A 14,776-nucleotide genomic window follows, 5' to 3' on the forward strand; every position below is an offset into this window, starting at 1 on the left:
CAGGGCCTTTGTATTTTCTATTATGCTCACCCGACTGCTTCCACCACCCATCCTTACCTGGCTGACTCATTCTCATCCTTCGGGTGTCACGGGCTCAACGGCCCCTCCCCAGACCCCAGCCCTGACCGCCTGTCATCCCCCATCACATCACACTGCTGTAACTGACCCACTTCCTGTTCACTTCTTCGTCTGGCACCCCTGCCCCCCCCCTACTGCAAAACTGAGCGCAGACTAGCTACTCGGGGTACAGTGGGTTCATTGAGTCTGGCATCAGACGAGCCTTCAGCAGGAAGAGGGCCATCTCTTCCTCAGGGAAGGAGAAAAGGATGGGAAGAGATGAAACTCATGGGTGCCCCCTGTGTCCTTGGTGCTCTGGGGAGAAAATTGTCTGTTGGGAGAAAGGGGGCTCGCAAGGAGAGAGGTTGGGGTGAAGGGGGAAGGCTCTGAATCGTTCCAGGGGGGAAACAGGAGGGTTGCTGACCCCACACAGAAGGATTGTGGGGAGCTATGGGGAGAGCCCATCCGATATTGGAACCATGTATTCACAATGTCCAATTCCACTCAATCAGGCGCATGGGGGGGCTCAATTGGTTAAGAGTCTGACTCTTGATTTCAGCTGAGGTCATGATCTCGTTTGTCGGTTCGAGCCCCATAGTAGGCTCTGAGGGTTCTACACGGACAGCATGGGGCCCGCTAGGGATTCTTTCTCTCCTTCTCTCTGCCCCTCCCCTGCTAGTGCGCTCTCTCTCTCAAAAATAAACATTAAAATAAAAAAATTTCTAAATAAAATTTATAAGGAAAGGCAAAAGAACTAGAGTTAACCAAAAGAAATCTTTAAAAAAACCAAGCTAAGTGAATCATACTACCCATTGTCAAGATCTCCCACAATTCTATAATAATCAAGTCACGATGGTGCAGTATTAGCGCAAGCACAGACAACAGACAAAAGAGAAAGTCCAAAAGTAGAGTCAACTATTAACAAAAGTACAAAAGCAACCGAACGGAGAAAAAAAATCTCTCCAGCAGATGGCGCTGGAACCCCTGAATATTTGTATGCAAAATAAAAACCAGGATCCTCAACACACACCTCCCGCCTTACACAGAAATAAATTCAAAATGCATCATAGACTGAATGTAAAATATGAAACTTATGGAAGAAAATCTCCATGGTTGTGGGTCATGAAAGCTACTATACTAAGAGAATAAAGACAGCCCCCACACTGGAAGATGTTGCAAATCACGTATCTGGCAAAAGACTTCTCTCCGGACTGTACAAAGAGCTCTGAAAACCCAACAGCAGGGGCACCTGGGCGGCTCAGTCCATTGAGCGTCTGCCTGTTGGTTTCGGCTTGGGTCATGATCTCACAGTTTCTGAGATCGAGCCCCACGCTGGGCTCCGCGCTGAAGGCACAGAGCCTGCCTGGGATTTTCTCTCTCTCTCTTTCTCTCTCTCTCAAAATAACTAAATAAACATTTTTTAAAAACAATAAAAAATCCAGTTTAAAATGGGAAAAAGATATGAATAGAAGCTTCTCCAAAGAAGATATACAGTTGGCAAATTAATAAAAATATGTTCACAGCAAGAAAATATCAAATAGTCCAATTAAAAAGGGGCAATGGACTTGACCAGACCTCTCTGCAGAGATAATATACAACTGGCTAAGAATCGCATGAAGAGTTACTCAACACCGCTAATTGCTAGATGCTAATGGAAACCATGAAGTCTTGCCTCACCCATACTAGGGGCTACTATCCAACGCAGAAAATAAGCAGTGCTGGTGAGGATGTGGAGAAACTGCAGCCCTACACACTGCTGGTGGGAACGCAAACTGGTGTGGCTGCTGTGGAAAACCGTAGCCTGGGTTCCTCAAAAACTTAACACAGAGTTAAGTTATGAGCCAAAAATCTCACCTCTGGGCATTCACCTGAAGAATTGAAAGCAGGGTTGCAAAGACATCATCTCTTAGGGGCATGCAAAATAAAAGCACAAGATGCCAGTGAACAACTGTCCTAGATCAGAGGAGGCTAAAGAGACACTACTGGGGCGCTCAGGAGGTTAAGCGTCCGACTCCCGATTTCAGCTCAGGTCTTGACCTCAGGGTCGTGAGTTTAAGCCCCGCATTGGGCTCCATACCAGAGTGTGAAGCCTACTTAAAATTTTTAAAAAGGGAGAGACTAAAGAGACACAACAGCTCAATGCGACGTGCGATTCGGAATTGGGTCCTGGAGCGGAAAGAGGACACAGTGGAACAACTGGTGAAATCCAAAGGAAGCGTATAGTTTGTTACTGCACCAATGTTAATTCTGTAGTTTTGATCACTGTGCTATGGTCTTATATAGACTGGTCTGCTTGGGTTGCTGTAATGAAATTCCATAGACTGAGAGGCTTAAACAAGAGACATTTATTTCTCATGGTTCTGGAGGCTAGAAAGTCCAAGGTCCAGGTCCCAGCTGACTCAGTTCCTTACGGAGAGCTCTTTTCCTGGCTAGTAGACGGCCGCCCTTCTTGTCTTGTCCTTGCATGGCAGAGAGAGGCAGGTAGAGAGAGAGAAAGAGAGAGAGCGAGCTCTCTGGTCTCTTCTTTTAAGGGCGCTAATTCCATCATGAGGGTCCCACATCAAGACATCATCCAAACCTAATTGTTTCCCAAAGGCCCGTCTCCAAATGCCATCACACTACGGGTCAGCACTTTAACACAGGAATTCTGGAGGGGACACAGTTCAGCCCAGAGCATTACACAAGAAGTTAATATCAGGGGAACCCAGGGGAAAGGGTACAGGAACACTCTGCACTATCTCTGGTACTTTTCTGTACATCTAAAATTATTGAAAGATTTTTTAATTTTTTAATTTAATTTTTTGGCCATCAATAAAAAATGTATTTGTTAAAAAAAAAAAAACAAACCCAAGGGGCACCTGGGTGGCTCAGTCGATTAGGCGTCCAACTTCGGCTCTGGTCATGATCTCATGGTTCATGGGTTCGAGCCCCGCATTGGGCTCTGTGCTGACAGCTCAGAGCCTGGAGCCTGCTTCAGTTTCTGTGTCTCCCTCTCTCTCTGCCCGTCCCCTGCTCATGCTGTTTCTCTCTCTCTCTTTCTCTCAAAAACAAATTTAAGAAAACAATAAAAAATTTTTAAAAATCCAAATGCTGGCATTGTCCAGAAAAATATGTAACAGGTTTATTTATAATTGTTGTAAAGTTGAGCAGCTGAAACGTGTTCCCCGAAGCATTTTGGCTTGCGTGAATGCTTTGTGCCCCTGCATTTATATTAAAAATTCACTCACAAATGAAAATGGATTATGTCGGGGCGCCTGGGTGGCTCGTTGGCTGGGCCTCCAACTTCGGCTCAGGTCAGATCTCACATTCGTGGGTTCGAGCCCCGCGTCAGGCTCTGTGCTGACAGCTACCTCAGAGCCTGGAGCCTGTTTCCAGCTGTGTGTCCTCTCTCTGCCCCTCCCCCTCTCATGCTCTGTCTCTCTCTGTATCAAAAATAAATAAAAACATTTTAAAAAATTAAAAAAAAAAGAAAATGGATTATGCCAAAAAAAAAATTCAGCATAAAAAGAGATAAAAGGAAGTTGTATCCTTGCATTATTATGAGAGAAAACATGCTTCCACTCAACTCTTTGCATGACACAAAGTTAAAATGGGGGCGTTGCTTGCTTAGAGTGTTGAATGTAGTGCCTAGAACATTGTGCGTACTCAGTAAATATGTGCAGAATGAATGAATAAAAGTAACACCATAAGAAAAAAAAACGAAAATGGAAAAAATGCCAATACCTGGTCTGTCTCCTGTTTTTCCATTTGCAATCATATTACTCAGGTACCTTTTGACCCCACAGGAAAAAATATCTGACATTCAGAACTACCAAGAACAGGAGGAGAATTTTTTTTATTAAAGAATGAAATGTTGGGGCGCCTGGGTGGCTCAGTCGGTTAAAGCGTCCGACTTGGGCTCAGATCATGACCTCACAGTTTGTGAGTTCAAGCCCTGCATCAGGGTCTGCGCAGACTGCTCGGAGCCTGGAGCCTGCTTTGGATCCCTTGTCTCCTCCTCTCTCTGCCCCTCGCCCTCTTGTGCTCTCTCTGTCTCTCAAAAATAAATAAATGTAAAAAGAAATGAGAAAAAGAATGAAATGTTTTCCATCATTTCTTAAGCATGTTCTCCACATACACGGTGTGCTCACTGGATGTCTTTTGGCAGAACTCTTACACGTATGGCATGGTTAGCACACGGTTTGGTGTCTTCAAAGAGGCCCACGAGCTAGGCCTTGCGTGCCTCGTGCAGAGCACCGATGGCTGCGCTCCGGAAGCGCACGTCTGTTTTGAAGTCCTGAGCAACTTCCGCCCCAGACGCTGGAAAGAAAGACTGTGGATCAGAAGTTCTGTGAACTTCTAACGTGTCATGTCACGGAGTGCGGTGCCGGGCCTGTAACAATGAGGTTTCTTCACCCCGCCAGTATAGGGCGCACGCTTGTGAGCGGTTTTGTAGCCAGTTGCTTCCTGGGGCGCTTCAGCACGGGTCGATTTGGGGGCAGTCTGCTTTGTCCGAGCCACGGAAGTAAGACCTTACTTACCCCCTTCTCCTCCGGCTGGAGCTCGACAAACGAGCGTCGGCGCTGGCGGCGGCGGTTCTGTGTCTCCCTCTCTCTTTGACCCTCCCCCATTCGTGCTCTCTCTCTCTCTCTCTCTCTCTCAAAAATAAAGACTAAAAAAAAGGGTTTTGTAAGGTAAAAAAAACTCAAGGCCAGGGGTGCCTGGCTGGCTTAGTCGGCAGAGCATGCGACCACCGATCTTCAGGTCATGAGTTCAAGCCCCACGTTGGGCCATAGAGCTTACTTAGGAAACAAAGACAGGGACCCCTGGCTGGCTCAGTTGGTAGACATACGACTCTTGATCTCAGGATGGTGCGTTCAAGCCCCACGCTGGGCATGGAGCCTACTTAAAAACAAAAAACAAACAAACTCAAGGTGAGGGGCCTTCAGATCCCCAACCACAGGATCAGGCTGGGTCAAAAGGAAGAGGGGTAGTGACGGAATGGCAACACTGGGCAAAAACAGGAGGACCGAGGTTCTACGGGGTTTAGAAGCCGGTTCGGTTCGCCCAAAGGGATGCTTTTCGTTTTCCTGGAGGAATTCTCCAATACGAAAGGCTCAAGCATAAGGGACTGTTCTTTGTTAGAAGTGAGTGGAAACACGAGTAGTCAGACAGGTGAAAAAGCAGTAGAACAAGACATCAGGGAAGTCAAAAAGGGAAGATTTTTCCTGAAGGAGGTGGTCCCCGGTGAAAACAATCCCCAAATGTTCGAGACGAGCTAGTTTTTAAAAAGGGTTTTAACTTCTCTTACACAGTAAAATGACACTTCCAAATGTCACCAATTATTACAACTCTTAAGATAAACTTTTTAAAACATTTTACTATTTTCTGACAGTTGACAATCTGCAAACACACACACACAGTAAAACTCTCCAAAATTTCCATATGGCTCCTTATACGAACAATGAAACCCTGTATTTGCTGCTCAAATTCTACAATAGAGATAACAGAAAAACTATGTCCTATTTTTAAAACAAACATTTCAGAACAGGAGAAGAGAACACTAAAAAGCACATGATTACTTGGTGCTAATAACCTAATGACTGGCAGATCTCAAAGATGAAGCAAAATGTGTAGTTTGAGCCAGACGGGAAAGTGGTTTAGGGCTAGTATCAAGGACGACTGGTTCAGAAAATGCGTAGAACGGTAACGACACGTTTCCTATGGCGAGCCGCCATGTGTCTTTACATCACGCTTTACTCGGTTTCTCGGTACAAAACTGCTACCTGTTATCGACAATATAGGTTAAAAAAATCCCACAGGAGGGGCAGTTCAGCCCAGTTCTGTCGTCAGATTTCTGGCTTTTTCACTTGCTGGCTATGGGAGCTCGGGAACCTGAAACTCTCCGAGGAGTAGTAGTAGTATTACTCCTCCTATGTTTGACTGTGACTACTGATCAAGTAGGCATTAGGAGGCTGCGGTCCCGGAACAGAGTTCCGGATCTCTCGAATCCTGGATTTCAGAGGTGGTGGACAGGACCACCAGGCTGTGGTCAGGGGACTTTGTGGCTAGCATGGAGGGAAGGGAAAGGTCCCTGTTTGGAGGTGAAGACAAGGAACTGTGAGGAGGTTATGGTCGGCTAGCCACACGAGGTCTAAGCACCTCCCGGAAGGAGGACAGGAAATGAGCTGGAGAGGAAGGCTCAGCTGGAAAGACCTCACTGGATGCAGGAGGGTAACTGGGAAGATGGAAACACAGCCCCGCCCGGGCCTCCCCAGGACCCCTGCCTCTCTGTCTCCCGGTTCTTGCTACCTACTCCAACCTACTTTTCCTTCCAAATAAGGAAGTTGGGGGAAAAGGCAAAGAAAAATACCATATTATTTCCCAACAGGACCTCACATAGGCGTCTTGGGTGACTGGTAAACACAACCCACTGGAGACGATACCATGAGGTTAAAATGCTCCTTCTGCCCCAACAGATATACCGGGGAACCGATAAAACCAGGTCCATAAACGCTGCGTACTGACATCGCTGAAAGAGCGGGGCAGTAAATGTTTAAATATACGACGCTCCTCTACGAAGAGCGAATGTGAAACAGCAGATCGCCGCCAGGGCCGTCTGTTCACCTCAGCATCGGTTCTTCCTCTACGCCTCCCTCCCCTACGCTTCTCAGCTGTTAGCTTAAGGTGCTTACCTTACCTTTCCTCCTTTCGTTTGGAGCTGAGATACCCTACCCCCCCACTCCCCACCCCTGCCTCTAATCTGGCTGTTCCTTAAGTACAGTCTGAAAAGGAATAACTCACCTAGAGCTTTAAGATTTGAAGTACAGGAAGCAAGGCTATGCTGTTTCTGGAGTTTGTGACTAGGCAAGTTTCTCTGAACAGGAAGTAAAGGAAGCTCTATGTAGATTCTGGCTTTTTATGGATTTTCTTCTGACAGCAGAGAGATTCAAACCATAGCCAATACCTGCCAGTCTAAGAATAGAGAGAGGCACTTAAAAGAGTCTGACTTGCTATAACTTTAAATAGCATTCATGCCACTTTTTTCTATGATACATCATAATATTTTTTTCAAAAATCTTTAAAGATTTTTATGAACTTTGAAGACGGAATAAGAACAGCTACTTTAGAAACTAGAGACTCTCAAGCACTGATGTATTCATAGAGTTTCCACACAGCTGAAGAAGCTTACATCAAATGGACAAAATAGTACAGAGGACCTATATAGAGAAGGATTTGGGGGGGAACCCATCTCTAAAAAGCAGGTCAGATGGGCTGAAAGACTTCACTGAAGGCAGGAGAAATCAATGGAAAGCAACAGAAAGCCTTCGGCTGGGGCAAAACGGTAGGTAGCAATCCACGCAGTCAAGAAAAAGTTCTTTTTCCTCATGATTGCCAGTCTGGATTGAAAAGTCCTGATCATTTGAACTGGTTGTCAATCAAGGTCCCCTTCATTTTCGCTTTCTTGGCTTCCAGTTCAGCCTGGAAAGGAAGAAAAGCATATGCCCTGAGACGTGACATGAAATTCTCCTTTTCCTTCCTTACTCGAGCTGCCCAAGCTCTATCCTGTCATGTTCATTCAGTGGAGAAACCAGAAGAGGGGTTGTCAAATCGTCATGAGTGTCTAGCTTTCTAACATTTCTGATATTACGGTTCACACAGGAAATGAGGACGTCTGCGTGGCAAAAGGGGGGTATGTACACACGGCTGTGGTCAAGGGCGATCAGCGCAGGGCTCCTGCAGCCCCAGGTCCCTGCCCAGGGGCCGAGGGAAGCAATATCATGGCACACTGGTAGCCTGTTCCCTGCAGAACAGGAAGAAACACTCTTCTAGACCAGTGTGCTTCAAGTTGTGCCGTCCATGAACCGTTTGTTATTGGTTCGTGCAAGATACGTATAAAAATCGAGAGTGAGCATTTAGAGACTTGTAGAGCAATTTGACAGAGGGATAATAAGACCAAGTAACTTAATGAGTAGCTGAGGCAAAATCATTTTTATTGCATTTCACGAATTACAAACCTGGTCTTGACAAACTGGAAATTAAAAAAAAGAAGAAGAAAGCTCTGGCCCTTCACCTCGAACATTTGGAAAGCACTGCCTTGGACACTAAGGCAAGGTCAAACAGCTCACAAGTCCCCCCACCTCTGTCGCCATAAAACCCTCTACGGTCATTAGAACCAACTGGTATACCCTTTGAGGAGGCACAAATGCAGTGATGTCAGATTGTAAGGAAATATCAGAAGTACGTTATTTTCAAGAAAACACAAACATAGGCACCACGGAATAGAAACGTGCGTGCTCCACGCTGAGCCCATGAATAACAGAAACCCGGGTATGCTCTAAAAAGTGCCGATCCCAGCACATACACCACGGTAGTGCCACCAGACACCGCCGCACCCTGGGAGTGTCTGGGAACCCTGATCTGTAACTCCTGACCTTGGACCACAAGCAGCAGATTAAAGTATCGTTCTGGCTCGAGCTCGCTCACAAGGCCTATACTCGGGGGCCTGGACCCTGTGTTCACTAGAGCGGGGCTTCCCGCTAGTCGGAGCCCAGGGTTAGACACCGCTGGCCCCTGACAGACTTGCAAAAGGATCTCTCTGACTGTCTGAGGGTCTTTTAGACCAAGAAGCCCCGGCCACCCCAGGCCACTCACCAGCTCCTGCAGCCGCCTTTTGCTCATGCCTTTGCGCTCCAGCTGCTTTTCAATCACTTTGGCATTCTGTGCGTACGAGTCCGCAACTTCTCTCTGAGGGAGAAGAGGCACCTTTAAACCAGGGGTCTCGCCAATGAACAACAGGGCCCTTAGGTAGCAATTTAGACTACTCCAGTCCCAAAATTATGGACCTTGTTCCCTTCTAAACGCTTCAGCTCTTCAGTAATCCGGAAAGGCACAGACTGCAGAGAGACCATTTTTAAAAAGAGCAGGTAACAGGTCTCTGCAAACTTGTAATACTGAAGTACCATAAAGGTAATTGCCGCTACCGCTCAGGAGAGCCACACGATCCGCTCGAGCTGGAATGGAAGGGACCGGAAGTTCTTGAGTCCAGTAGTTTTGAAACCAAAGACAGGTGAGGGGGTTGACCCCTTGAAAGCATCTCAAAACCCAGCATGAAACAAATCACAGACCTTGTCCAACTCACTGGCTCTCGCTGTACAGATGTCCTTGAGATCCAGGGAGACCGGACCTAGCCTCATGTTCTCTAGTCTCTTACTAGCAGAGCAAGGCCTAGGACTCAAGTTTCTAATTATGCTGCTATTCGAATGGGCTGGTTCTAGAGTCCCCCTTTCCTTCTGGGCCCACCCCCAATCCATGCATTTCCTTTGAGAGCAGAAGCACTCACAGCCTCAATCTCCTCTTCCTCTTCGTCAATAGTAGACACTGTGACAGAGCTGAACTTGCCCATGTCCTTCGTCCGTTTGGTCATCATCACCTGGAGTCACGGGAGGAACACTCAGTCTCATTCACTGCAGTTGACTCTGTGAGGCACGTGTGCGCATGTCTGTGTCCATGCATGTGCATGCCTGACTGCTGGGGGGGTGGCCGGGGACACTCACCTCTTTGGGACAGGCTGGCCTATCTAAAAATGCCAATGGTTTTTATCTGGATTATGTGTTTCTAACATTTGCCATCGCGGCTTTAAAAAGTATATTTAAAAATCAGTCTGATTCATTTCGGGGTTTTTTTAAATTTACTTAAATTCACGTTAGTTAACGTACAGCGTAGTACTGGTCTCAGGAACAGAATCCAGTGATTCATGACTTCCATATAACACCCAGTGCTCATTCCAACAAGTGCCTGCCTTCATGTCCATCATCCATTTGGCCCATCTCCCCCCAACAACCCTCAGTTTGTCCTCTGTATTTGTCTCTTATGGGTTGCCTCCCTCTGTTTTTATCTTAGTTTTCCTTCCCTTCCCATATGTTCATCTGTTTTCTTAAATTCCACATGTGAGTGAAATCATAGTATTTTCTTTCTCTGACTTATTTCAGTTAGCACAACACACTGTCCACACTGAAAAAGGAAGACATTTCAAAGGAAATAAATGGTAATTAAATCCATACGATTTATAACTTTACTCAGAGTGCAGCTGTAGAAAAGAAAAAAGAACACATAATGGATGTTACATGTAACATCTGCTTATACATCAAAAATGGCATTTTCTCTCTTTTTTTCTATATATTGTCAAGTTGGTTTCCATACAACACCCAGTGCTCTTCCCCACAAGGGCCCTCCTCCATGACCATCCCCCCCCTTCCCCTTCCCCCCTCACCCTTCAGCCCTCAGTTTGTTTTCTGTATTCAACAGTCTCTCATGATTTGCCTCACTCCATCTCCCTAACTCTTTTCCCCCTTCCCCTTCCCATGGTCTCCTGTTAGGTGTCTTCTGTTAGACCTATGAGTGCAAACATACGGTATCTGTCCTTCTCCGCCTGACTTATTTCACTTAGCATGACACCCTCGAGGTCCATCCACTTTGCTACAAATGGCCAGATTTCATTCTTTCTCACTGGCATTCTCTTAAAAAGGAACGCATCCATAAAGGGGGATTGTGCATTATAATCTCATTTACAAATGTAGGGCACCAGCCTGTCAATAATTACCTTCTTAGGAGGCTCTTGTTTCTGAGTATAGATATTTGTTTTGCCAAAACCCTGGCCAAACTTGACTACTGCTCCGTCCACAATGAAGGTCACGGGCGCATTCTTCGGTTGGGACTGATAGAAGAGTGGCAGTCCACACCTGCAAACAGCACAGCGAATCTCTGAGGAGCTCAGAATCACGTCCCCCAAAACTCAGATTCACGAAGCATGCTCAGATCCTGGGAACAGTTTTGCTTGGGGCATAAACAAATGATTCACTCTTTCCACGGCTATCCCAAACTACTTCACAAGAATCACTGCAGGATTGCTTTTACAAGCAAGAATGTGTTAAAACTGCTGCTTGGATTCCCAGGTCCCGCCCCCAGAGGATCCAGAGTCAGCAAATCTGGGACGGAGGCCTGGGAATTTGCCTCAGCATCCCAAGCGGTTCTTATCATTAGACTAGTCTGGGAAATGCTGGCGCCCTCTACTGACGGCTTTCCAGGGAAAACTGCTGCCACGCCGGGCGCCTGGCTGGGACCATGCGCCCATGCGACTCCGGACCCTGGGGTTGAGTTCGAGCCCCACAGTAGGTATAGAGATTACTTTAAAAATAAATGAAAATTTAAAAACATATGTTTCTAAGAACATATATACACATATATAAGTGTACATGTTTCTAAAAACATACTATATGTATATATAGTTACTGCCATTCTTCCAACAAGTCTGAGTAACTAGTCTGAGGGTTGTTTTTGTTTGTTTGTTTTTTACCAGAGCATAATTCTTTTTTTTTTAATTTTCATCCAAGTTAGTTCGCATATAGTGCAACAATGATTTCAGGAGTAGATGCCTTAATGCCCCTCACCCATGTAGCCCATCCCCCCGTCCCACAACCCCCCAGCAACCCTCAGTTTGTTCTCCATATTTGAGTCTCTCATGTTTCACCCCCTCCCTGTTTTTATATTATTTTTGCTTCCCTTCCCTTATGTTCATCTGTTTTGTATCTTAAAGTCCTCATATTAGTGAACTCCTATATTTGTCTTTCTCCGATTAATTTTGCTTAGCGTAATACCCTCCTAGTTCCATTCCCATAGTTGCAAATGGCAAGGTTTCATTCTTTTTAATTGCCGAATAATACGCCACTGTATATATACACCACATCTTCTTACCCATTCATCTGTCGATGGACATTTGGGCTCTTTCCATACTTGGGCTATTGTCGATAGCGCTGCTATATAAACATTGGGGTGCATGTGCCCCTTTGAAACAGCACACCTGCGTCCCTTGAATAAATATCTAGTAGTGCAATTGCTGGGTCGTAGGGTAGTTCTAATTAACTTTTTGAGGACCCTCCATACTGTTTCCCAGAGTGGCCGCACCAGCGTGCATTGCCACCAGCAGTGCAAAAGTGTTCCTCTTTCTCCACATCCTCGCTAATGTTAGCCATTCTGACAGGTGTGACGTGGAATCTTATTATGGTATTGATTTGTATTTCCCTGATGATGAATATGTCGAGCACTTTTTCATGTGTTGGCCGTACACTTGTGGGTACATTTCTGGGGTCCCTATTCTGCTCCATTGACCTGAGTGTCTGTTTTTGTTTTTAATTTTAATGTTTTATTTATTTCTGATACAGAGAGACAGAGCATGAGAGGGGGAGGGGCAGAGAGAGAGAGAGAGGGAGACACAGAAATGGAAGTAGGCTCCAGGCTCTGAGCTAGCTGTCAGCACAGAGCCTGACGCGGGGCTCGAACCCACGAACGTGAGATCTGACATAAGCCGAAGTCGGAGGCTTAACTGGCTGAGCCACCCAGGCACCCCTGAGTGTCTGTTTTTGTGCCAGTTCCGTGCTGTCTTGCTGATCACAGTTTTCTGAGGCATCTTAAAGTCTGGGAGGGTGATGCGTCCAGCTTTGGTTTTCTTTCTCAAGGTTGCTTTGGCTATTTGAGGTCTTTTGTGGTTCCATAAAATTTTAGGGTTGTTTGTTCCAGCTCTGAGAAGATGCTGGTGTTATTCTGACAGGGATTGCACTTGGTCATTTCTATTAGGCTTACTTTCAGGTATGTGATGTAGACTCATGAGACACAATAAAACGAATTTAATGAATCTAGGGTGGTTGTGAACTAAAATGCCTTCTTGGCCATGTCCCTGCCTTGCTTTTCCTGGTCGTCCGAGAGCCATGATGTAACTGTACTCACAACAGACTGACCTTGCTGTACTTCAGTATTCTCCCAGCTCCATTTAAAAATTGATACTATGTTGGGGCGCCTGGGTGGCTCAGTCGGTTAAGTCTCCGGCTTCGGCTCAGGTCAGATCTCACATTCGTGGGTTCGAGCCCCATGTCAGGCTCTGTGCTGACAGCTAGCTCAGAGCCTGGAGCCTGCTTCCGGTTCTGTGTCTCCTTCTCTCTCTGCCCCTTCCCCCCTCATGCTCTCTCTCTGCATCAAAAATAAATAAAACATTAAAAAAAATTTTTTTAATAAAAAATAAAAATAAAAATAAAAATTGATACTATGTTTTGAAAAAAGCCATTTTTGTGGCCAGCTGGTCAGAGATATGACTTTGACTAGTCTGCTGTTTGGGGAGCATATTGGTGGTTGTGTAGTTGAAGTTCAAAGGCAGTTGAGATTATAAGGATAAAGATATAGCAGAGAACTGTAACCAAATAATTCTTTTCCGAACACATTACTGCCTCTACTTTCTTACGCTTGGAGAAACCCCCACTGTTGAAGACTTACTTTGCACACTTCTTCCGGTACTGTCGTTCAATGCCTTCAGGCCTGCACAGAAAATGGAATTAAAAAAAAAGGTATGAACAAATCTCACAACCTACCCACCTCACTACCTCATTTCTTGAAATGGTAATAGGGCCTTTCAAAACTTTTCATTTCCTAGATTAACTGGTGAGTGAAACCTGTATTAATTTTAATCTTCTTTTTTTTTGAGAGAGAGAACGTGCGTGCCAGGAAGCGCATGGAGGCGGGGGCAGAGGGAGAGGATCTTAAGCAGCCTCCATGCCCAGTGGGGGGCGGGGGGTCAATCTCACCACCATGAGATAACGACCTGAGCCGAGATGAAGAGCAGGATGCCCAACTGACTCAGCCACCTGGGTGCCCCAAACCTGTATTAATTTTAAAACATTCCTGCCTCCCATAAACACTTCCTGAGCCGCGAATATGAGCCAGGTATCTCTCTGACACAGGAGGGGAGACAGCTAGGGTCACAGCAGTGGGCGGAGTCACAGGAATAACAATAACAAGCGCAATAATAATAACTCGCAACCACTTGTCCAGCTTTTACTGTGTGCCAGAAACTGCTCTGAAGTATACATGCATTTCATTTTTTTTAAGTTTATTTCTGAGAGCGAGTGAGAGAGAGAGACAGAGCGCAAGCAGGGGAGAGGCAGAGAGAGAGGGAGACACAGAACCTAAAGACAGGCTCCAGGCTCCTGGCTGTCAGCACAGAGCCTGACGCGGGGCTTGAACTCACAACCGATGAGATCATGACCTGAGCCGAAGTTGGACACTTCACTGAGTAAGCCACCCAGGTGTCGCATATTTTTTAATTTTTAAAAAATGCTTATTTATTTTTATTTTGAGAAAGAACAAGTGTAAGAGAGAGTATGAGTTGGGGGGAGCAGAGAGAGAGAGAGAGAGAGACAGAGAGAGAGAGAGAGAGACAGAGAATCCCAAGCAGGCTTGGCACTGTCGGCATGGACCCCAACTCAGAGTTCTATCTTACGACCTGTGAGATCATGACCTGAGCTGAAACCAAGAGTCAGACACTTAACCAAGTGAGCCACTCAGACGCCCCTCAAGGAAACATGTGTGAAGTCCTTTAATCCTTACGCTAGCCCTGGGAGGTAGGTCATATTATCATTCGCATTTTATAGATGAAGGCTCCTAAGTACAAACCAATCACATGATCTGCCCAAGGTCACAGTTAGGAAGCAGAATAGGCTGACTTCAAAAACAAAAAACTAAAACAACAACAACAAAATAGACTGACTTCAAGCCCAGGCCCGCTCGGCACAAGGGCGCACACACCGCCGCAGCTAAGTGGCTTTCCCACCCACCCGGTGCTGGACAGAAACCTAGGAACCACCCTTCGTTCTCTTTCCCTCACTTCCCTCATCTACTCCATCAGCAACTCCTA

The 14,776-nt window shown here is 46.0% G+C and overlaps 1 protein-coding gene and 1 pseudogene across 1 annotated transcript in view; both read right to left on the reverse strand.

Moving 5' to 3' along the window:
- Window positions 1-4,131: 4,131 nt before the first annotated feature.
- LOC115283477 lies at window positions 4,132-4,830 on the reverse strand (annotated as a pseudogene).
- Window positions 4,831-5,371: 541 nt separating this feature from the next.
- Window positions 5,372-14,776, reverse strand: part of CXHXorf56 (chromosome X CXorf56 homolog) — a 27,033-nt gene continuing 17,628 nt past the window's right edge. The window contains exons 3-7 of the mRNA XM_029930808.1: window positions 13,360-13,401; window positions 10,640-10,778; window positions 9,380-9,469; window positions 8,692-8,784; window positions 5,372-7,518 (exon numbers count right to left, since the gene is read on the reverse strand). Of these exons, the coding sequence (XP_029786668.1) occupies window positions 7,456-7,518; window positions 8,692-8,784; window positions 9,380-9,469; window positions 10,640-10,778; window positions 13,360-13,401 (427 nt within the window). The 3' untranslated portion in view covers window positions 5,372-7,455. The remainder of the gene's footprint in view (window positions 7,519-8,691; window positions 8,785-9,379; window positions 9,470-10,639; window positions 10,779-13,359; window positions 13,402-14,776) is intronic.

This window comes from Suricata suricatta, chromosome X, assembly GCF_006229205.1.
Source record: "Suricata suricatta isolate VVHF042 chromosome X, meerkat_22Aug2017_6uvM2_HiC, whole genome shotgun sequence".
Classification (NCBI taxonomy): Eukaryota; Metazoa; Chordata; class Mammalia; order Carnivora; family Herpestidae; genus Suricata; species Suricata suricatta.